Below are 22436 nucleotides of genomic sequence, written 5' to 3'. Positions count from 1 at the left end.
ATTGAGTAGCAGAGTATATTACTACATTGAGTAGCAGAGATATTACTACATTGAGTAGCAGAGTAGATTACTACATTGAGTAGCAGAGTATATTACTACATTGAGTAGCAGTGTACCTTACTACATTGAGTAGTTGAGTCGCAGAGTAGATTATTACATTGAGTAGCAGAGTACCTTTCTACATTGAATAGCAGAGTACCTTTCTACATTGAGTAGCAGAGTACCTTTCTACATTGAGTAGCAGAGTATATTACTACATTGAGTAGCAGAGTATATTACTACATTGAGTAGTTGAGTAGCAGAGTAGATTACTACATTGAGTAGCAGAGTGCATTACTACATTGAGTAGCAGAGTATATTACTACATTGAGTAGCAGAGTATATTACTACATTGAGTAGCAGAGTATATTACTACATTGAGTAGCAGAGTATATTACTACATTGAGTAGCAGAGTATATTACTACATTGAGTAGCAGAGTATATTACTACATTGAGTAGCAGAGTACATTACTACATTGAGTCGCAGCGTAGATTACTACATTGAGAAGCAGAGTATATTACCAGCTTGAAATATACTTATTAATGTTACCATACTATAGCTTATTGATTACTTTATATGCATAAGGAATGTATATGTTAGGGGTCAAGGAAGGGTCAAGAGAAACATGGTGTGTGTAAAGTTACTGAGTGATATGTAAAGTTACTGAGTGAGAAAAGGGGAAGAGCAGAAAGTTGCCATTCTGTTCAAATATATTATTGTTGAATATGAATGTTCCTGAGGAGGAAGGCAAAGGGCAACAGTCTAATTTCAGTTCTTGATAAGGGAGGCCAGTTCGTGCGGAACAAGGACCATGAGGGATGTAGAACTCAACTCGAGACAAGGTCAACAGTTGACGAGAGAAGATACTGCCAGGGTGAGAGCCTGGGTATCTGCTGCCAAGAGTCAGTTAACATATTTTATAGTGACAGACAAAATACTTTATCTCCCTTGACACTTTATCCTCCCCTTGATCTTTTCTGGTTCACTCTCTCTATCCCCCTCTTATTCACAATATCTCTACCTTCCTCTGTCCCTCCACCTACCTACATTGTAGAATAATAGTGAAGACAAACTATGAAATAACACACATGAAATCATGTAGTAACCCAAAAAGTGTTAAACAAATCAAAATGTATTCTATATTTGTAAGGGCTGTCTTCAGGAATGGACCAAAATGCAGCGGAGTTAGTATTCATCTTTCAATTTAATTAGAAAGAACACTATAACAAACAAAACAAGGAAACTGACAGCCAACAGTCCTGTCAGGTGCAAACACACTAAACAAGAAACAATTACCCACAAAACCCAAAGGAAAAACATGCTCCTTATGTGTGACTCCCAATCAACCACAACCCTCTACAGCTGTGCTTGATTGGAAGTCACACGGCCAAAATCAATGAAACAATAAAAAACACACACTCCCTTCTGCCACGTCCTGACCCAACTACACCCTCTACTGGTCAGGACGTGACAATATTTTAAATTCTTCAGCTTTGCACACTTAGCATTCTCTCAACCTGCTTCACATGGGAATGCTTTTCCAACAGATACACATGGGAAATATTGTCCATACATTGGCTCTTTGTATCCACTTAATGGGAACCCCATAACTCTGCCTCCTTGTCTAGTCGGCCTGCCTGATCCAGGCAATTTGTCCCTTTCAAAATGCTTGCAGCCTGCCAGCATTCTTCTGGTCATTGCAAGCCCTATGTCCTGCATAGCAACACTAAGCAAAGGATATAGCTTGTCAATTTGTTGGAACACAATACAGTACTATGAATGAGAGAGCCCTTTTATGAATGATTGCACATTTCTGGGGGTGCTTGTTGTACAAGCATTGTGGTTGAGGATTCCATGGAGTTGGTAGCAGGTGTGATGTATTCATTCTCAGTGGTTGGTTCTGTGACCAGTACTGTGTCATGACACCGAAACCAAACAAGAAAGTGTTAGGACATGGCCTGTTGGCTGTAACGCTGACCTATTTTTAGTCACAAATCTGACTGAACTCCTTATGTATTTAAAATATTGCATGTGATTACTAAGATTCTTTCTTTCCTTCATTATTCTACTGAGCCAGGTCATTTAATGGAGGACCAAGGGCAATGGACGGAGGTCTTTGAGGGCTTTGACAGACAAGAGAACTCTGGTGGGGAGGATGATCTGCTGGGTAGCTCCATGCTCTCCTTGGCTCCTTTTGTGGCCAGCCCCTCCTCCCCTTCCTGTTCGCCGCTCCCAGCCAATCATCATCCACAGAAGCAGGTAGCTGACATGACTTACACAAAGGCCATGACTCAATAGCAATTGACACACGTTTTACACTTGCCACCGGCTCAGCAGTCACCGAGTTATGTTCTGATATTGAGTCATGTCACATGTTGTTTTTGTAACCTTCATAAATAGACTTTATCCTAAAAAGAGAAACTATTTTAATGGAAATGTATTGTGTACTTTATTGGTTATATTGTGTGAAGAGAAAAAAAACACGTTTCCCTTTGATATTTTTATACATTTTATCCAGGCCTCATTTGCGACTCACTTGTTCCATTTTCTGTTATTTTGTTTAGCAAAATTTTCCAGAATGAAAAGCTGGAACTGTCCTCCTTTGTTCCTCTATGCCCAATCCCTTTCCAGAGATGTGCAGCTCCTCTCAATCCCCAATCCCGATTGGCTCTCATTCACCTCTAAAAAGTGACACACGTTTAAATTCAAGGGCTCAATTCAGTCAAGCCTCCATGATATTGTTATTATAATGTGATTGGCTGTGCGGTCTTCAGGGATATTGTTCTGAATTCATTTGATTGGGTGTCACATTGATAACAATAGCTAAGTTACCATCCAATTTGGAAAGACTTTCATGCAAATGTTATAAAATCTGCTAAATAAATGGAATTGTGTTTCCATCAGACTGACTTTGTTACTGATAAAAGGCTGTGCGTGATTACGTTGGGCACAAACAATTTTGTGGTTTTGTTTTCATGTGTCTAAAAAAAAAATGTGTCCAATCAGATTTTCGCGTATGCTCTCTAGACAACATTTATGTGATGAAGTGGACACTGGACAAGTTTGGTTATAAAATTAGATGGATAGGCGCAATATCATTTTTATTTGTTAATTGGCAGTTAAGCACGGATCATCATGTCCCTAGCATACAAATTAAGAGCCTTGATTTTATTGGAAAGGCGCATGAAGCTCATCACTGTGCACTTTCGAGACTGTAGCCTAAACCGTGCATGCATTTCCAAGTCGCAGTGGGAGGACCACACAACATAGCATTGTGTGACTGCAAATTTACCTCGAAATGATGGTTATATATCAACAATTGCGCAAGAAATCTTTTCCACCTCAATTTGTCGCATAATTAATTTTACAGACACAAAAAGTACTCCACCATGTCAAACGAACAGATTGTCTGTCAACTTTTATAAAATTGTGCTGACACTTTCGGTTTACCAACACACTTGTCCTGATTTTTTTCTTTTTTAGATGGAATGACTTGACTCGCATAAAAACTGTGGATGGGAAACGTGGTTATTGACTCTTTGGAATACTGGAATACAGTAGGAGCTTGGGTCTGCAGAGGCCTCCAGAGGGGATATTATGGATTAATAATGTTATTGACTGTGTGACTGGCAGGGGTTAATTTGATTGGCAGAGGCCCATGAGTATGCTTGTGTGTATTTAATGCTAGGCAACAGACTGTCACAATGCCATAGATGCTCCGTGGCATGACAACACTCACAACATATAAGAGTGCAACACACATTAAAAGACACTTATTTTTTCTCCAATATCTACAGTATCTTTACTTGGGGTACAGTAGCACAGACAAACTCCATAACATTGTGACACCATCCATCACTGTCTGTATTAATATAGATGTATTAGTTTTGAAGGTCAGTAGCAGAGTATGTGAGCGGAGCTGAGCGGTCATTGCTCATGAAGCGGCTGCACATCCTTTCCAACCACTCCGCTAAAAACCACTCAGCGCTTAAAGGATAAAAAAAAAACTGCAATCACAATTTAATCAACACCCATCTATTTTTCTGACTACCTGGTCCTAACATTCTTTAAGTATTGAAACCAAACCTGATTTTTAGTTTAGAAATACTTTGATACAATGACACAGTTAGCTACCCACCTCGTTCCTTTGTTTTATCATGTGTACGTAGTAAATACTCCATCATGCTTTCTGGTGTATTTTGAAATTCCACAATGATTCTTTAGTTGTGCACTCCATCTCTTGGTCCTCATCTTTGTAAGTCAAACTGTTTTTTCTTTAGGAAAATACACTGCTCAAAAAAATAAAGGGAACACTTAAACAACACAATGTAACTCCAAGTCAATCACACTTCTGCGAAATCAAACTGTCCACTTAGGAAGCAGCACTAATTGACAATAAATTGCACATGCTGTTGTGCAAATGGAATAGACAACAGGTGGAAATTATAGGCAATTAGCAAGACACCCCCAATAAAGGAGTGGTTCTGCAGGTTGGGACCACAGACCACTTCTCAGTTCCTATGCTTCCTGGCTGATGTTTTGGTCACTTTTGAATGCTGGCGGTGCTTTCACTCTAGTGGTAGCATGAGACGGAGTCTACAACCCACACAAGTGGCTCAGTTAGTGCAGCTCATCCAGGATGGCACATCAATGTGAGCTGTGGCAAGAAGGTTTGCTGTGTCTGTCAGCGTAGTGTCCAGAGCATGGAGGCGCTACCAGGAGACAGGCCAGTACATCAGGAGACGTGGAGGAGGCCGTAGGAGGGCAACAACCCAGCAGCAGGACCGCTACCTCAGCCTTTGTGCAAGGAGGAGCAGGAGAAGCACTGCCAGAGCCCTGCAAAATGACCTCCAGCAGGCCACAAATGTGCATGTGTCTGCTCAAACGGTCAGAAACAGACTCCATGAGGGTGGTATGAGGGCCCGACGTCCACAGGTGGGGGTTGTGCTTACAGCCCAACACCTTGCAGGACGTTTGGCATTTGCCAGAGAACACCAAGATTGGCAAATTCGCCACTGGTGCCCTGTGCTCTTCACAGATGAAAGCAGGTTCACACTGAGCACGTGACAGACGTGACAGAGTCTGGAGACGCCGTGGAGAACGTTCTGCTGCCTGCAACATCCTCCAGCATGACCGGTTTGGCAGTGGGTCGGTCATGGTGTGGGGTGGCATTTCTTTGGGGGGCCGCACAGCCCTCCATGTGCTCGCCAGAGGTAGCCTGACTGCCATTAGGTACCGAGATGAGATCCTCAGACCCCTTGTGAGACCATATGCTGGTGCGGTTGGCCCTGGGTTCCTCCTAATGCAAGACAATGCTAGACCTCATGTGGCTGGAGTGTGTCAGCAGTTCCTGCAAGAGGAAGGCATTGATGCTATGGACTGGCCCGCCCGTTCCCCAGACCTGAATCCAATTGAGCACATCTGGGACATCATGTCTCGCTCCATCCACCAACGCCACGTGGCACCACAGACTGTCCAGGAGTTGGCTGATGCTTTAGTCCAGGTCTGGGAGGAGATCCCTCAGGAGACCATCCACCACCTCATCAGGAGCATGCCCAGGCGTTGTAGGGAGGTCATACAGGCACGTGGAGGCCACACAAACTACTGAGCCTCATTTTACTTTTTTTAAGGACATTACATCAAAGTTGGATCAGCCTGTAGTGTGGTTTTCCACTTTAATTTTGTGTGACTCCAAATCCAGACCTCCATGGGTTGATAAATTGGATTTCCATTGATTATTTTTGTGTGATTTTGTTGTCAGCACATTCAACTATGTAAAGAAAAAAGTATTTAATAAGATTATTTCTTTCATTCAGATCTAGGATGTGTTGTTTAAGTGTTCCCTTTATTTTTTTGAGCAGTATATTTAGCGAACTCCTTGACAGTAGCTAAAGCACTCCAGTCAAATTGGGCACCGTCGGCTCCTCGACCATTGCCGCAGGAAGTAGTTTGTGGGTGCTATGATTTTTTTTTATTTCACACACTGCAGATGGCTATATAGGTCCGCTAATACAGGACTATTAAAAGGCCCAGTGCACTACTCTGTGCATAAATTTGTTGACATCCCCATTAGTGAGCATTTCTCCTTTGCCAAGATAATCCACCCACCTGACAGGTGTGGCATATCAAGAAGCTGATTAAACAGCATGATCATCTGAGACCATTTACCCGGACAGCTAAGGAAATTCTGCACAAACTGTCAGAAACCGTCTCAGGCAAGCTCATCCGCATGCTCGTCGTCCTCACCTGGGTCTTGACCTTACTGCAGTTTGTCGTCGTAACTGACTTCAGTGGCCAAATGCTCACTGGCATGCTGGAGACGTGTGCTCTTCACGGATGAATCCGGGTTTCAACTCTACTGGGCAGATGGCAGACAGTGTACATGGCGTTGTGTGAGCGGTTTGCTGATGTCAACGTTGTGAAAAGAATGCCCCATGGTGGTGGTGGGGTTATGGTATGGGCAGGCATAAGCTACGGACGACGAACACAATTGCAATTTATCTATCGCAATTTGAATGCACAGAGATACTGTGACGAGATCCTGAGACCCATTACCGCACCATTCATCTGCCAACATCACCTCATGTTTCAGCATGATAATACATGGCCCCATGTCGCAAGGATTTGTACAAAATTACTGTAAGCTGTAAATGTCCCAGTTCTTCCATGGCCCGCATACTCACCAGACATCTTAGCCATGGAGCATGTACAACAGGTGTACAACAGGTTACGAGGTGTACAACAGGTGTACAACAGGTTACAATCAACAGCCTGATCAACTCTGAGTTGTGTCACGGTCACACCAGATACTAACTGGTGTTCTGATCCACGCCCCTACCTTTTTTTAAAGGTATCTGTGACCAAGAGATACATTTCTGTATTCCCAGTCATGCAAAATTCATAGATGAGGGCCTAATGAATGTACACTGCTCAAAAAAATAAAGGGAACACTAAAATAACACATCCTAGATCTAAATGAATGAAATAATCTTATTAAATACTTTTTTCTTTACATAGTTGAATGTGGTGACAACAAAATCACACAAAAATAATCAATGGAAATCCAATTTATCAACCCATGGAGGTCTGGATTTGGAGTCACACTCAAAATTAAAGTGGAAAACCACACTACAGGCTGATCCAACTTTGATGTAATGTCCTTAAAACAAGTCAAAATGAGGCTCAGTACTGTGTGTGGCCTCCACGTGCCTGTATGACCTCCCTACAATGCCTGGGCATGCTCCTGATGAGGTGGTGGATGGTCTCCTGAGGGATCTCCTCCCAGACCTGGACTAAAGCATCCGCCAACTCCTGGACAGTCTGTGGTGCAACGTGGCGTTGGTGGATGGAGCGAGACATGATGTCCCAGATGTGCTCAATTGGATTCAGGTCTGGGGAACAGGCAGGCCAGTCCATAGCATCAATGCCTTCCTCTTGCAGGAACTGCTGACACACTCCAGCCACATGAGGTCTAGCATTGTCTTGCATTAGGAGGAACCCAGGTCCAACCGCACCAGCATATGGTCTCACAAGGGGTCTGAGGATCTCATCTCGGTACCTAATGGCAGTCAGGCTACCTCTGGCGAGCACATGGAGGGCTGTGCGGCCCCCCAAATAAATGCCACCCCACACCATGACTGACCCACCGCCAAACCGGTCATGCTGGAGGATGTTGCAGGCAGCAGAACGTTCTCCACGGCGTCTCCAGACTCTGTCACGTCTGTCACATGTGCTCAGTGTGAACCTACTTTCATCTGTGAAGAGCACAGGGCGCCAGTGGCGAATTTGCCAATCTTGGTGTTCTCTGGCAAATGCCAAACGTCCTGTACGGTGTTGGGCTGTAAGCACAACCCCCACCTGTGGACGTCGGGCCCTCATACCACCCTCATGGAGTCTGTTTCTGACCGTTTGAGCAGACACATGCACATTTGTGGCCTGCTGGAGGTCATTTTGCAGGGCTCTGGCAGTGCTCCTTCTGCTCCTCCTTGCACAAAGGCGGAGGTAGCGGTCCTGCTGCTGGGTTGTTGCCCTCCTACGGCCTCCTCCACGTCTCCTGATGTACTGGCATGTCTCCTAGTAGCGCCTCCATGCTCTGGACACTACGCTGACAGACACAGCAAACCTTCTTACCACAGCTCGCATTGATGTGCCATCCTGGATGAGCTGCGCTACCTGAGCCACTTGTGTGGGTTGTAGACTCCGTCTCATGCTACCACTAGAGTGACAGCACCGCCAGCATTCAAAAGTGACCAAAACATCAGCCAGGAAGCATAGGAACTGAGAAGTGGTCTGTGGTCACCACCTGCAAAACCACTCCTTTATTTGGGGGTGTCTTGCTAATTGCTTATAATTTCCACCTGTTGTCTATTCCATTTGCACAACAGCATGTGAAATGTATTGTCAATCAGTGTTGCTTCCTAAGTGGACAGTTTGATTTCACAGAAGTGTGATTGACTTGGAGTTACATTGTGTTGTTTGTGTTCCCTTTATTTTTTTGAGCAGTGTATTTCAATTGACTGATTTCCTTATATGAACTGTAACTCCGTAGAATCGTTGAAATTGTTGCATTTATATTTTTTGTTCAGTGAAGTATGATACCTTACTCTAAATGGAATGGCACGACAATAGCATGACAGTTTGTGCATGAGAAGCTATCCATAAATGTTTCTTAACGGCTAAATTATACCCTTGTTTGTTCTCACAGATCTCTTTGGCAACACCAGATTTTATGATCAAATCATATCGTTTAATATGTTCAGGAAAACCCCACAGAAACAGTAGCGGGAAAAATGGACAGATTTCCAATCATTCTTAACAGACATGTCAGCATAACCTCCCTATGACCAGGTAGCCCCTCCTGCCCATGCCCCCTGTAGTCCTTACAGCTCTGGGAATAAAGGTACTAGTACTGATACCAATACCTTTTGTGTTGGTAACTGAAGTATGTAGTACAAAGTTGCTAAATGTAGCCAATGTTGGCGCTCATACCCTTGACCTAGGCTTATTTCCTTCATTAGCCATAGCGTTACAGTTAAGAGCATTCATAGTATTTGGTGCTTTTCCTTCATCACATCCAGGAAATTAGCAAGCAGCTGGGTACAGCATGCTGAGGTCCTGCCAACCTCAGACAATAATAATATTGTGACCATTTCCAGGTAGAAAACAAAAATGTAGAGTGTTGGCACCCTTGAGGGGACACTACATTTAATATACAAGATTTGTCATACTGCTCAATTGCATTTGGTTTAGCAGTTGTACAAAGAAATGCTAGAACTAGAGAAAACAGACATGTAACATTTCTAGGAATAAAGTTTGAAGCTTCTGAATGTCCACCTTCGACCAGCCCAATGCAGCCCATCAAAACAACCATGTATTGAAATGCCCAGTTGAATAAATAGGTGACAAGATGAATATGGAGGAGCAACTTTTACCATTAGGACAACATTTGCTTTCAATTCATTCAGTCAAAATGTCAAGTTTTCACAATTCGAAAAATGACCAAGAGGAATTCATGTAACATTCGTTTTTAAATTCAAAAGGTAATTTTAACATTTCCTTATGGTTATTAGGTTGTGCTTCATCTCTCTTTCTCACAGGGAAAAGGTAGTGTTCGCTGGAGAACCATTAAAAGGGGTTGGTAATATAATTTTACAAAAAGAAGAAAAAGCATGGTTTTCAAATAACGCGAAGAATGTCCAACGGTGGGACGGCATCTTTTTCCATTTACTTCAACCTGATACAGGTTACGATGCAGTTTTATCACAGGTGGGGCTAGGTAAGGTTTCAAAATGCACATCCTATCTTACAATCTCAACACTGGTAGTACAAATAAAGTTATATCTACCATGGAGAGAGGAGGACCGTTTACACCATTGCTCTTTATTTGCCTTGTGAAAACCATGCTTGGTGTAGGGAGGATGGGATCGTGCATGACAGAGTGGGGCTGGGTGGGATGTCGCTCGAGGAGCCAGACCACTATTTCCACTGCAGGTGTTTTAAAGGCACGCCGGGGTTACTCCTAATCCCAGCTAGACACTTCACACCCACACAACGCACGCGCTCACCTGACTGCAAACACACAGTACACACACAAGCAGCACAGGTTACAGCCCCAGGAGTAAGGTTCGATACAGAAAAAGAGAGGTGGAGGATGAGGTTTTTGGAGAAAGACTGGGAGGGAGGAGTTCCAGGGTGCAAGGGGCTTGGAACCGGTGCTGCCATCGTGTTAGACAGAGGGAAAACTAAAATGGTGGAATGGATCATTTCTGGTTCTTGAGCTGGTTGGAGAGCCAGTCGAGGCCCTCGTAGAGGCCGTCCCCGCTGGTAGCACAAGTGGCCTGGATGTACCAGCTGCGCTGGCGGAGGGCGTGGAGCCCCAGCTTGTCTGTGATCTCTGCAGCATTCATTGCATTGGGAAGATCCTAAGAAACAACCAGGTTCAATTATTAATCCTCTGTCTAACACACTGTGCAATATCTTACTCAAGCCCAGTGAAAGTGCAAGGGGTTGGCAATTCAAAAAATTATTAAGTATGCATGGTCAATGAGTATGGTCCACTTACAATTTTTAGCAGGATAAAAGAGCACTACAAGGGGTCAAGGCAGTCAGAATTCAGATATGAGTACCCATGTGCACCTGTTTGTTTGCAAAAACGAGCAGCACCGCATCTCTCAGCTCGTCCTCTGCGAGCATTCTCTGCAACTCCTCCCTCGCCTCATTCACTCGCTCCCGGTCGTTGCTGTCCACCACAAAGATAAGCCCTGCAAAGAAGTACATAGTTAGATGACAATATGACACTGGTTCTCCGAAAAGCAACTCTGATTCTTGTAACGATGGCACCATCTATGGACCACCAATGCCAACGATGCTCAAAGCTCCTTTGAATCTTACCTTGAGTGTTCTGGAAGTAGTGGCGCCACAGCGGCCTGATTTTGTCTTGACCGCCAACGTCCCACACTGTGAAGCTGATGTTCTTGTATTCTACCGTTTCTACATTAAAACCTGGACAAAGGACACAGAATGGTAGAGGCACATATTCCATAAGTAGCCTAATTTGGAGAAGAAAATTGTGATAGGCTAATGCATTCAAGAAAAATTGTCCTTACCAATTGTTGGAATGGTGGTAACAATCTCTCCTAGTTTGAGTTTGTACAGGATAGTCGTTTTTCCAGCAGCATCGAGTCCAACCATGAGAATCCTCATCTCCTTCTTGCCAAAAAGGCCCTTGAACAGGCTTCCAAACATATTCCCCATGGTCACTTATCTGAGAGAAAGAGGAATGCAAGGTGAAGAAAATCAGTAATGGTACACGTTTAGATTTCTACAGGGTTCATAAACATTGACAAATTGAATTTCATGACTTTTCACCAAATTTCCATGGCCAAACGTAAGTGGCGTCTACGTAAGTATAAAAAAAGTTGTGGTATTGACACTGGGAGGCTGCTCTCTGATCCCATGTATCATCTCCTGTCCTTGTGCAAGGCACTTAAAACCCCACCAGGTAGAATACCTGTTAGGCAACTATATAAATCACATGTGGTCAACCTTCAGTCTGGAGAGCTACTGGGTGTGCAGGCTTTTGATACAGCTCTGCTCTAATACAGAGACAGTTAATCAAGGTCCGGTTGAGCAGCTAATTCCTAAAAATGTGGTTTGTCAGAGGGGGACTGGAATAAAAGCCTACGCACCCATTCGCTCTCCTGGAGGATGGTTGCCCACCCTCGATGTAAAATATATTGCAACATTACAATCAAATAGGTTTAGGACTTTTTAAATAATTCATTCATTCAATATATCAAAGATCAAATGGCTATGGTAGGCTACAAATATTTGTATTTAGCTGAAGCATGCCCACAAATTTTCTTCAGGAAATGTAAATTTTAGTTTAGTCATTTATCTTACAGGTTGACCAGCATCTAACGTCCCATACATCAGATGCCCAAATCAACAACTTTCTAAACCATATAATCTAAAAGATAGTCTACATCTAATATGTTTTCCTAAAATTACTGTCCACAATTAACAAATAATTATTTTGATTCATATTCGATTCATCACGATTGAACCGAATCCCAAATAATAAAATGGCAACGTGAATAATTTGTTTAGTCAAAAAGAATTGTTAAAATTAATTAATCAACTTTGTATGGCCTTATTAGCGAGTGTCGCTTTTTGGAGGACATGACTTAATGAAAACGAACTTTTTTATTTATTTAACTAGGTAAGTGAGTTAACAACAAATTATTATTATTTACAATGACGGCCTACCCCCCCAAACCCTAACCCGTACGACGCCGAGTCAATTGTGCGCCGCCCTATGGGACTCCCAATCACGACCGGTTGTGATACGGTCTGTAATCGAACCAGGGTCTGTAGTGACGCCTCTAGCTACGCCACACCACTCGGAGCCCAACACATGCTAATAAAAGCAACACAGTTAACTACAGGGTACAATATATATGTTTTGAACGGACTACCCATTTAGTCTGTTCTCTATCATATTTTATAGGCTATATATGGGCCTACCTGCTGCTGGAATGTCCGACTGTCTCTCTCTGAGTAATGGCCCACTCGTCAAGCAACAATTGCAGGTTATGCGCGCAAACACAGACGTACTAAACATTCATTCCGATCCTGGCTGATATGTTGACTTTAAACTGTGCCTAAATAAATTACTTTAACAGAAATTCAAATGAATTTCCATGACTTTTCCTGAACTTCCGGATTGAATCACCCAAAACTTTTCCGGGCCGTACGAACCCTGTTTTTAATGCCGGAATGGCATTAGCTACCTAACTAACGTTAGTTTGAAGAATGTTGTCGGCCCTCCAGTTCACTATCCACCGGGTACGCCTGTTGCCAATTAAATTCGGATATTTATTTTAATCATGAAATTGTATGATCGTTTCTAGATCCTGATGGGAAACATTCAGGCTTGCTTAGTTAGCCCTGCCCCGGTTAAGAAAGGCCTAGCTAACTTGAACGTAGATTCATGCACAATTGCACAGTGTTTAGAAGCTAGGACTTAGGAGCAAGCACCAACTTGGCTAAATAAATACTATATTATATTGATGATTTTTGTCACATAACACCAGCTACCGAAATCATAAACCTGACAGGCTAAAAGCAGCTAGCCTTGGCGAGTCAGCTGACGTCAGGATCGCCTTCATTGTTGTCATTTTTTAAGTCGTTTGACGTTAAATGAACGGAATGCATCCACAGCCATACAACTAGCTAACTATAGCAGTATGCTGAGGTAGGCTGTTGGGTTTGGGGAATATACTGGTGGCTTGGAGTTAATTCCTGCAAACGTATGTCCCCTTGAATGTACATATTATAGCTAGCTAGGTACTATAACGTTAAAGCTAAAAGAAAAAGCTCTAACTAGCTTGGGCGGATGCTTAGCATCAAGCTATCTTATTAACTAGCTAGTTAAGTTAGCGAATAAACTGGGGATCTCAGGCATTTAAAACGTTTACCGAACATATCGTTTTACACGCATTTGCTATTCATCTTATGACAAAACTAGTCAGCTTGAAAGAAGACTGTGTCCGCTAACTTAGCATCACTAGCTAGCCATATATATGCCGCAACGTCAGATGTAGAGGTAATTGTGACGTCATTTGAAGAACGGACAAAGGGAAAACTGAGCGTTTTTGTCAAATTCTAGTTCACTCGAACATACATTATTATATGTTAAACATAACATGATGTATGATATATTCACCTTAGAAAGACTGCTTCGAGATCTTGCTTCTCTCCCAGTCACTCCAAAATGGCGTTTGCGCAACTCAGTAGACACCGGTGTGTGGACAGGCACTTCCCACTGTTAATCTTATCCAATCATATCACCTATTGTATTTAAAGACCCCGCCTGTAATACCATTTCATCCAATCACGGGGCCGATATGATTTGTAGACAACGAGGAAGTGAACGTACACATTTTAGCCAATTACTTTTGAATCACATTATTAATGCAACGCAAGTTATCAATGCAAGTGGCAGATAATAGATTCGGATCAATGCAGTCAGTAGCAGAATATTCTGTGATTCAACTCATTGTGCACTTACTCTCCAGTGAGGTGATAAGGGTGTCTTCTTTCCCAAGCCCACAGAGCTTGTTGATTGAAACTTTGTTTTAACACAAGCTTTTCAGAACTATTCCAACTCAATAAACCAGATGTTGGTGGACTTGTTCACGTGATTCATTTATTCTCTACATGGTGGATTGTTTAAAAAAAACACATGAATTGTAGGCCTATGCATCATCACACTGATAAAAGTTAGAATTGTTGAGAGACACCCCATCTATTCTAATGAGTAGCTAGAGACCTACTATTATAGGCTAATAATTACAGAGAGAAAAATCATCACAATGTGAAAATGTTGTGCCTGAGTCTCAATTTAGAAAATAGCTGCATGTATACACCTTCAAAGTTGTCTCATTCCCGAATCTCAAGCTTTCCCTCTTTGATCCTCCAGCTCCATCGTGGACAACAGTCTGGGGAAGGAATACAGCACAGCCACAAGCCTGACTCCTGGATTTCCTGTTGGAAGGACACGGGCTTCCTGTCCAGAGTCTCCAGACTGAAGGCCTTCACTGTGATCTAAATGAGACACAGCACACTCTCATGTTATCTGTACATCAATTAGACAGGTTAATGGTATGTTCAACCTTACTCAGATCTACAGTGATCTCTTACCTGCTCGCTTATCCCTATGGCAACATGACCCACTTTGACCTTACGCCGTTCACGGATCCTCAAACACTCCCCGCCAATGTTTTCAATCCATATCTCAACGCCTAGACCAGCAATGCACAGAGAACAGTGAATGTATCAACAATCATACCCTTCTCCCCTAATGGTTACAGGCAAGTCTACCCAGATAATTTTCTCTTACCTTCAAAGCAGTAAGCTGGTGGCTGGTTGGTGGATACCACCAGCCATTCCAAGTTGAAGCTCTGTCCATCTGTCTGGCTGTTGTAGGAGAAGACTCCAGAGCTGAGGTCATCAGACGAGCAATCAGAATCTTTGTCTGTGTCTGTATCATCCTTCTGGGATGAACCAGTGCTGCTCATACAGGAGGGAGGGTGGTCCCTTGGCTCAGGGGAGGGGGTCTGGGCCAAAATGCCCACGGTAACACCTGGAGTGAGACAGATCACCTTACATTCCTGTCTCAAGAATATACACTGCACTGCATGTTTTAGATGTGCATAAAGCCTGACTGTCTGTGCAGCAGTAGCCACTTAACTCACCATCTCTTAAGTATTCCAATTCAGGCTCTGACCCCCAGGATTGGTCAATCTCCGGCTGGCCTTTCCGCAGGACTGGGAAGTGGGTGTGGAGAGCTTGGTAAAGTTCTGTGGAAGACTCCTCTTCCTCCCAATCGCCTTCATATTCCCAGTCACTTTTCCTCTCCAGATCTCCATCCTCCCCCAAGTAAATATCCACCTCGGAATCTGTCTCAGATACCCAATCTTCCACCACATGGCTCTCCTCCAAGGAATTTTGATAAGATTCCCAGTCCCTATCCTCCAGAGAGTATGTCACTGATTCAGAATCTCTCTCCAATTCCGATCCGCCCTCCTCAGAATCACTACTGTCTGCGCCAGCGGCCATTGCTCTCCAGGGGCTCACCCAATGCATTTTGGGTGCTGACTGTGTGGCTGCTGGCTTTGCAGGGGCAGAGGGAATGTAGGGTCTGTTATGATTCCCAGCCTTGCTGTTCACAAGTTTCTGACAATCACCTTGACCAGAACTGTGACAAAGTCCTCCCACTGAAGAGAAAAAAGAGGCGCTCTCATTATTCTAAACATACACTCGCTCCATCTCACACACAAACACCCATGTACTGAGGGAACATCTTCACAACAATCACAATGATTCAATTCCGGCCATAGATACACACTTGTAAATAGCTAATTCAAGTTTGTCAAATGATAGATAGATTACCTGCTATCAGGGCCTTGGTGGTCATCTGCCTTAGCGCTGTGGCCGAGGCTCTACTGGCGGGGTCCTTCTGTAGTCCAGCTCTCAAGACCTCGGCAGTGTAGGGGTTACAGCTGGGGGGCACCTCCCTCAGAGGAGGTGGCTCATTGACAATCTGACCAGTGAAAGGAAATGTTTTAAATTACATGTTTGCAGCAAGGACTTTTCTCTGATCCTGGATAACATTGGTTGTTTTTTTGCAGCAAGGACTGATCCTGGATAACACAGGTTGTTTTTTACCTTGAAGCACAGCGGGTGGTTGTAGTAGCGGATCCAGGGGTGGCATCCGTTGAGCATGTGCAGTAGCATGCAGCAGCTACTCCACACGTCTGCCTTGGCACAGCGGAGGTCCCCTCGTGCCACCTCGGGCGCCATGTGGGTCTCTGTGCCAGCGGGCCGCCCAGATTCTGAAATGTTAGGAAATAGTTGTGTGGGCATCGTTTTGTTTTTGTTTATCCCATTGAATAGTAACTGAAAGATTTTTCATTGTATTCACACATATACACTGACGTCTAAAGGCTTTCGTGCTCTGTCCATTTGGGTCCAGCGTCTCAGAGAGACCAAAGTCACAGAGGAACGTGTCCCTCCCATCCTCAGACAGCAACACATTGTCAACTGCAACAAGAAACAAAGAAAAGAGTAAACAGAATGTACAATTAGAAGGCTATCTGAGGAATAAGGAGTTAGAGACGAATAGGGAACTGCTTTCTGCCAGACATAACAGTACTGTACATCCTGAAACTACAGGATGTGCTTTCTTATCTTCTGACACTAGAGGGAGTACAACAACCACAAATAACTTTGCTTTACAAAGTGTGACTAGTAAACCACACTCAAATTTACCTATGCTATTCTTTCAGATCTTACATGTGTCTAGGGGGGTAGGGCAAAAGGGGTTGTTAACATGCCTTTAACATCCAGATGCAGGACGTGTCTGTGATGCAGGTGTTCCAGTGCTCCCAGGAGCTGACAGAGGTAGCGCAAGGCCAGTTCCTCTGGTAAACTTCCCCTCTCCCTCAGTAGCTGGGCCAAACAACCTGTCTTCAGGTCCATGAAGAGTGTGACATATGGACCCTCCCTCACAGCCCCAAAGAGCTTCACAACGCCAGGAGAGTTCAAAGCACTCCACGTGCTCACCTCCTCACAGTTGAAATGACTCAGTGGGATCTGGAATGAGTAAAACAAATTATTTTATGAGATTATGGACCAGGTTTACTAGGCGCTTGCATGAAGTGAAATGTTTGAGCCAATTGTTCTACAGAGGGAAATCAACTTTGAAACTGCTGCTTATCGTGTATAGGATCATACGACAACTCTGTTGTATTTGGGACATACTTTTTTGGCAGCACACTCGAACCCGGTACTTCTGTCCTGAACACTGAACACATCACCATACGATCCATTCTGAATGTGGTATAGAATGTGGTATTCCTTTCCCTCCCTGTATTCAAACTTATTGGGCTGGAGTTGCTGAAAGACACACAGTACACATACATGCACATTCTGGTTTTTCATGCATTTTTTATAAAACAAGGATACTTAATATTGATGAGGAAATAAATGAGCAGGATTCCTACCTTGTGGAATATAAGGCCTTCATTGATCTGTGCAGTGACCTCTTTCATCTCATCCGAGACATCTTTGACCAGTGCTTTGAAAAAAGGTGAGACGAATCGCTGATGCTTCTGGGTAACTCTGCTGCGCAGTTCCTCCAACATTGTCTCAGAGCTAGACACTCCCCCAACGCTACACAACAATCCAGACACATCCCCTGGGATGTTAGACACACCCACCAGACTGCAGCAGGAGTTGGACCTACTCTCCACACTGGAGGAGGATCCGGATTCCCATCCTCGGCTGCAGGTGGAGTCCGAGTCAGACACGCCCATCAGACTGCAAGACGAGTTAGAGTCGGACACACTCTCTGGCGCCAGGACGTTGTCCGACACACACATCACACTGGAGAGACAGTCCGACACGTCCACCAGGCTGCAGACTGAGTCCGACAGACCCCCATCCCCAAAACTAGAAGAGGAGTCTGACTCGCTCTCACGAGTACGAATGGATTCAGAATCAGATATACTCTTCAGACTGGATGGAGACTCAGACATTCCTCCTATTTCACTAGAAAAGTCGGACACACCTATGAGTTCGTATGTGTCTGACAGGCCATCTGCACATTTTGACACACCTTCCAAGCTGCAGTGGGATACAAGTTCAAACAAACCCTCCAAAATGCAGCCTCCGCGGCTATGAGGTACCCAGATAGAGTCTGTGTGTTTGGGGAGGTCCACAGGAAGTTGGTTTACCTCTGAGGCCCAGCTCATGTCCTTGTTGGTTGATTTAGACCAGTCGATCTCCTGCACCCATAAACCTTGGATGACTGGTGGCTCTTGTCCTTCCTCCCTCTGTCTTCCTTCCTGAGGCTTTTGCCGAAACTTCCTTCGAATGTGGTGGTGTGGGACTGTGCTGGTAGTACCCACATAGTTCTCTTCGTCAGTATCACTCTCGGTTGTAGTTTTCTTGGCTATGGACCTGAAAATTAAGTGACATTGAGTGAGTTGACGAGACCGCTAGGGGCGTCTGGGGGCATGTAAACCCTGAATAATATTTTGGGGGAAATGAACAGCTAATTGTAATGAGCCTAAAATGTACTAACTTTATTACGAACAATTTATTGTGCCTTGTTAAGGATAAAGTGCAAACGCCATCTATCTGCAGTACAGTTTTCTAGTCCCAATTCAATTTAAAAATTGAGATTAAAGATGGTCATGCTCCGGTAAGTAAGTACCTGTGGCTTTTGAGCAGGTGAGATCTGGAGTAGACACATTCTGTGCTTGTAGGGCTGAACTCTTGGGAGCCTTCACCTGGGACACACAGATTTACTCTGGATCAAAGATGGCTCACTAAATGACATGGGCTTGTTATTCCCTCATTCTGCCCTAAGAAATAGGGCAAATAAGGCCAGAAGAGAGGGAACAACTTTCTAGAATGTAACCCCTATCCCTCCTCCTGGCTGCATGCAGATGCAAAACTATTTCTGTGCTACTTAGCCATTTAGCAGCATACAACTGTCACGTCCTGACCAGTATAGGGGTTATTTGTTATTGTAGTTTGGTCAGGACGTGGCAGGGGGTATTTGGTTTATGTGGTTCGGGGTGTGTGTCTATGTAGAGGGGTGTTTGATTTATGTATTCCGGGGTTGTTGGGCACTGTTCTATGTTAGTGTATTTCTATGTTCTGTCTAGTCTAGTCTATTTCTATGTTTAGTTAATTGGGGGTTGGACCTTCAATTGGAGGCAGGTGTTTTTTCGTTGCCTCTGATTGAGGGTCCTATAAAATTAGGTATGTGTTTGTTAGGGTAATTGTGGGAGGTTGTTTGTTGCATAGCTGTGTGTCGTATGCAAGGCTGTTTGTCGTTCGTTTTCTTGTTTTGTTCAATTGTGTTCAAATAAAGTGAATATGAGCACTCAACCCGCTGCGCCTTGGTCCATCCACCACAACAACCGTTACAACAACCCTACATCCCACTGCTGGCGTGCCTCAGAAGCTAAGCAGGGTTGGTCCCTGGAGTGGAGACCAGATGCTGATGGAAGTGGTGTTGGAGGGCCATTAGGAGGCACTCTTTCCTCTGGTCTAAAAATAATATCCCAATGCCCCAGGGCAGTGATTGGGGACTTTGCCCTGTGTAGGGTGCCCTCTTTCGGATGCGACGTTAAACAGGTGCTGACTCTCTGTGGTCACTAACATATCCCATGGCACTTATTGTAAGAGTAGGGGTGTTAACCCCAGTGTCCTGGCTAAATTCAACAACTGGCCTTCATACCATCATGGTGACCAAATCATCCCCAGCTTACAATTGGCTCATTCATCCAAAATGTTTACAAAAAAATGTGTCACTGTGTAACTACTATGCACTTTGGAAAAGAAGAGTTCTCCATTAGTTACTGGCTTACCCTCTGCCTGGGCGATGATGGAGACACATGGGACTTGGTCCCTGTCATCATGCCCCCCTGTGCCCACCTGCTTGGCAGTGCCCTGCTCCATCACCATGCTCAGGGTAGGAAGGACCGTCCGAACCAACGGGTCCTTGTTCTCTTCACCCTCCATGATGTTTTCCTTCCCCAAAGAGAACAACAGTGACGCCCCCTTCACATCAATGAATGGCGTGTTTGAGTTGAACATCCTGGGTATGGCCATTCCTCTTGCACTTGGCACCCTTAGAGAAACTGAGATAAAATCAAAGACATGATAAATAAAAAGTCAAATGAGTGCTAACATGCTACTGCAGAGAAATGGGGTAAGTTTACTTTTGGGATTAGTGAGAATGGTGACAAACCCTCTCCTCAAGATCTTCTTCAAGGAGATCTTTGTGGCAATAAGCACTGATGCTCAAGAGCTAAGGCTATGTGGTAGTTAGTAGTATAATTTTATTTGAAATGCTCTAGGAAATGTAAAGGGATACCATACACCGAACAAAAAGCATTATGTAAATTAACCAAATTGTCTTATAATATACGGCAAAATAATTCTCACCATGTCATAAGATAGTTATTGACCCCTAAGGGAGGGTAAATGTACATAACTCAACAGGCTTATTCACTGTGCGGATATGCTGACGTTAGCTATGCATTTGGCATGTATTTTAATGTGATGGCATTTGTTATGGTCGGTGTGAATGAACTGAGATGGCTAGTGATCCAGGCGAATATGTATAAATAGCATGCAGAGATTCAGCATGCTCTGAACTAGTTACATGCCTTCCACTGGGCTGCTCAGCTGTCAAAGTCTCTCTTTCTTAGCGCCCACCATATTGACAGGGAAGGCCGGGGATCAAAACAATCCTTTGTCAACTTACACACAGACAATGCTACACAGGTTATGTGTCCTTGTCCTCTCATAACTGCATTTCCAACTTGGACTAACTTATCCACTGACTTAACTTAGTTCAAGTGTTTCCTATGTTTCTTAGTCCACGTTTTGGAAAGCAATAATAAGTAGTATTTCTAAAAGTTCTTCATTACATCTTTGTTCATTGTTATGTGTGTGTGTGGTTCCACTGCAAAGTTGTAGGAATTTTAGATCGCAATCCTGATTCTTGAACATGCACCACTGTAAAGTTCCCATTCCCTGTGAAGTTGGCATTCAACTAACACCCTCAACCCTCAAATCTTACTGTATGAGAACCTTTATATCTAAGTCTTCTGTTCACCTAAGGGAAAATAATGGCCCATCTTTCCCATTACTTCCTGTTATCTTCATTGTCTGTCAACACCTACACCCACATCCCCTTCCTAGCCCTAGTAGAAATAAAACATTAATACCAAGAAAATACATTGGTTTGAATGACAATAAAACATCAATAGGTAGTAGTCCAACATACCTTAAAGGCGACACAGTTGCTCCTTTTCTGTGAGAAGTTATCTTTGTGTTAGTAGTAGTAGAGACAGAGTACTTGGGCCAGTTGGACTAAGCTACTTGCTTCTGTTCTGTGAATGTGTGTGGGTGTCTGTGTATGTGCTGTCTCCAAGTGTGACCCACCGGCTTTCTGCTGACAGGCCGTGCTGATTGGTGGGCCATATGTGAGAGTTATGAGACAACTTTCAACCCCGGCACGCATTACTGTTACTGAATCGAGACTCGGGTACTGTCTTGAGCCTATCCATTTTTTCACCTTTCAAAGTGTCTTTTGACTAACGATGTAGTGATTGTTAATTAAATAAACAAACACATACATCCGCCTCCCCTCATGAAACTGTGCTCCCAATCTCTGTCCTCATCTCATTCTTTTGTACATTCACCTTCAAACATACGTTCAAGTTTGTGTTGATAGCTATGGCAGTCCTAGAGAATGAAATACATAGGTATAACATGGATATAACGTCGATAAATAAGCAACAAAATAAAGGTAAGAACCACAAGTGCAAAGAAGTGTAACTCAATGAAGGTAGAATATCAGTATTGAGACTGATTGACAAAAAAAGTGCAATTTAGTAACAGATTTAATCAAAGTGACGCTGGTAAAAGTTATGGTAGAGTCAAGTCAAGCTTTTCATACAAGTCTGGTAGTTAGCACTGGTTCAGTAATACTTCCCATCCAACACCTGTGTATTGCCCTGTCCCAAATTCTGATCGGCAGAATTTGCACATTCCCATGGGAATTAGCAACATGCCAGAGGAGGGGGTGTCAGCAAAAAACACATACTACCCATGAGACATTTTCCCTGGCAACATCTGAATGGCGAAGGGACAAACCAATGGTGAGGCACTCAGCAGGAGTACACATAGGCAGGTCAGCGAGTTTCATCCGTGTACTGGTCGAGTGCCCTGGGATCTATCTATACATAGACTTGGAAAAGGTCCATTATCAGAACTCCGTCTCAGAGTGGTGGTCAAATTCAATTC

The 22436-nt window shown here is 43.7% G+C and overlaps 2 protein-coding genes across 2 annotated transcripts; both read right to left on the bottom strand.

The window, feature by feature from the left end:
• Window positions 1-8765: 8765 nt before the first annotated feature.
• On the bottom strand, window positions 8766-13800 carry arf1l (ADP-ribosylation factor 1 like). Its single transcript, NM_001173559.1, has 5 exons — window positions 13768-13800; window positions 11147-11304; window positions 10932-11042; window positions 10677-10801; window positions 8766-10462 (listed from the first exon to the last, which is right to left on the bottom strand). Exons 2-5 carry the CDS (start codon window positions 11292-11294, stop codon window positions 10301-10303), a joined length of 546 nt encoding a protein of 181 aa, NP_001167030.1. The 5' UTR covers window positions 11295-11304; window positions 13768-13800; the 3' UTR covers window positions 8766-10300.
• A 430-nt stretch (window positions 13801-14230) lies between these two features.
• Window positions 14231-21549, bottom strand: LOC106579033 (uncharacterized). Its single transcript, XM_014158465.2, has 13 exons — window positions 21415-21549; window positions 19988-20260; window positions 18823-18898; window positions 17609-18566; window positions 17367-17501; window positions 16940-17198; window positions 16542-16646; window positions 16272-16438; window positions 15996-16146; window positions 15299-15820; window positions 14944-15186; window positions 14745-14845; window positions 14231-14648 (listed from the first exon to the last, which is right to left on the bottom strand). The coding sequence occupies exons 2-13, from the start codon at window positions 20229-20231 to the stop codon at window positions 14484-14486; spliced, it is 3126 nt and encodes a 1041-aa protein (XP_014013940.1). The 5' UTR covers window positions 20232-20260; window positions 21415-21549; the 3' UTR covers window positions 14231-14483.
• Between the last annotated feature and the right edge of the window lie 887 nt (window positions 21550-22436).

This window comes from Salmo salar, chromosome ssa19, assembly GCF_905237065.1.
Source record: "Salmo salar chromosome ssa19, Ssal_v3.1, whole genome shotgun sequence".
Taxonomy (NCBI): domain Eukaryota; kingdom Metazoa; phylum Chordata; class Actinopteri; order Salmoniformes; family Salmonidae; genus Salmo; species Salmo salar.
Note: the sequence above shows the minus strand (reverse complement) of the source record. Positions and strands in the feature narration are given on the sequence as shown.

What these genes read in the sequence shown, in the direction of transcription:
- arf1l (NM_001173559.1), bottom strand. Translation starts at nt 11,294, where the DNA reads ATGGGGAATATGTTTGGAAGCCTGTTCAAGGGCCTTTTTGGCAAGAAG. An exon ending in TACCACCATTCCAACAATTG is followed by an intron (nt 11,043 to 11,146) that starts GTAAGGACAATT and finishes TCCTTTGTCCAG; the next exon opens with GTTTTAATGTAGAAACGGTA. An exon ending in CTACTTCCAGAACACTCAAG is followed by an intron (nt 10,802 to 10,931) that starts GTAAGATTCAAA and finishes ACTTCTTTGCAG; the next exon opens with GGCTTATCTTTGTGGTGGAC.
- LOC106579033 (XM_014158465.2), bottom strand. Translation starts at nt 20,231, where the DNA reads ATGGCCATACCCAGGATGTTCAACTCAAACACGCCATTCATTGATGTG. An exon ending in TCGAGTGTGCTGCCAAAAAA is followed by an intron (nt 17,199 to 17,366) that starts GTATGTCCCAAA and finishes TACTCATTCCAG; the next exon opens with ATCCCACTGAGTCATTTCAA. An exon ending in ACCAGCTTACTGCTTTGAAG is followed by an intron (nt 14,846 to 14,943) that starts GTAAGAGAAAAT and finishes TTGCTGGTCTAG; the next exon opens with GCGTTGAGATATGGATTGAA.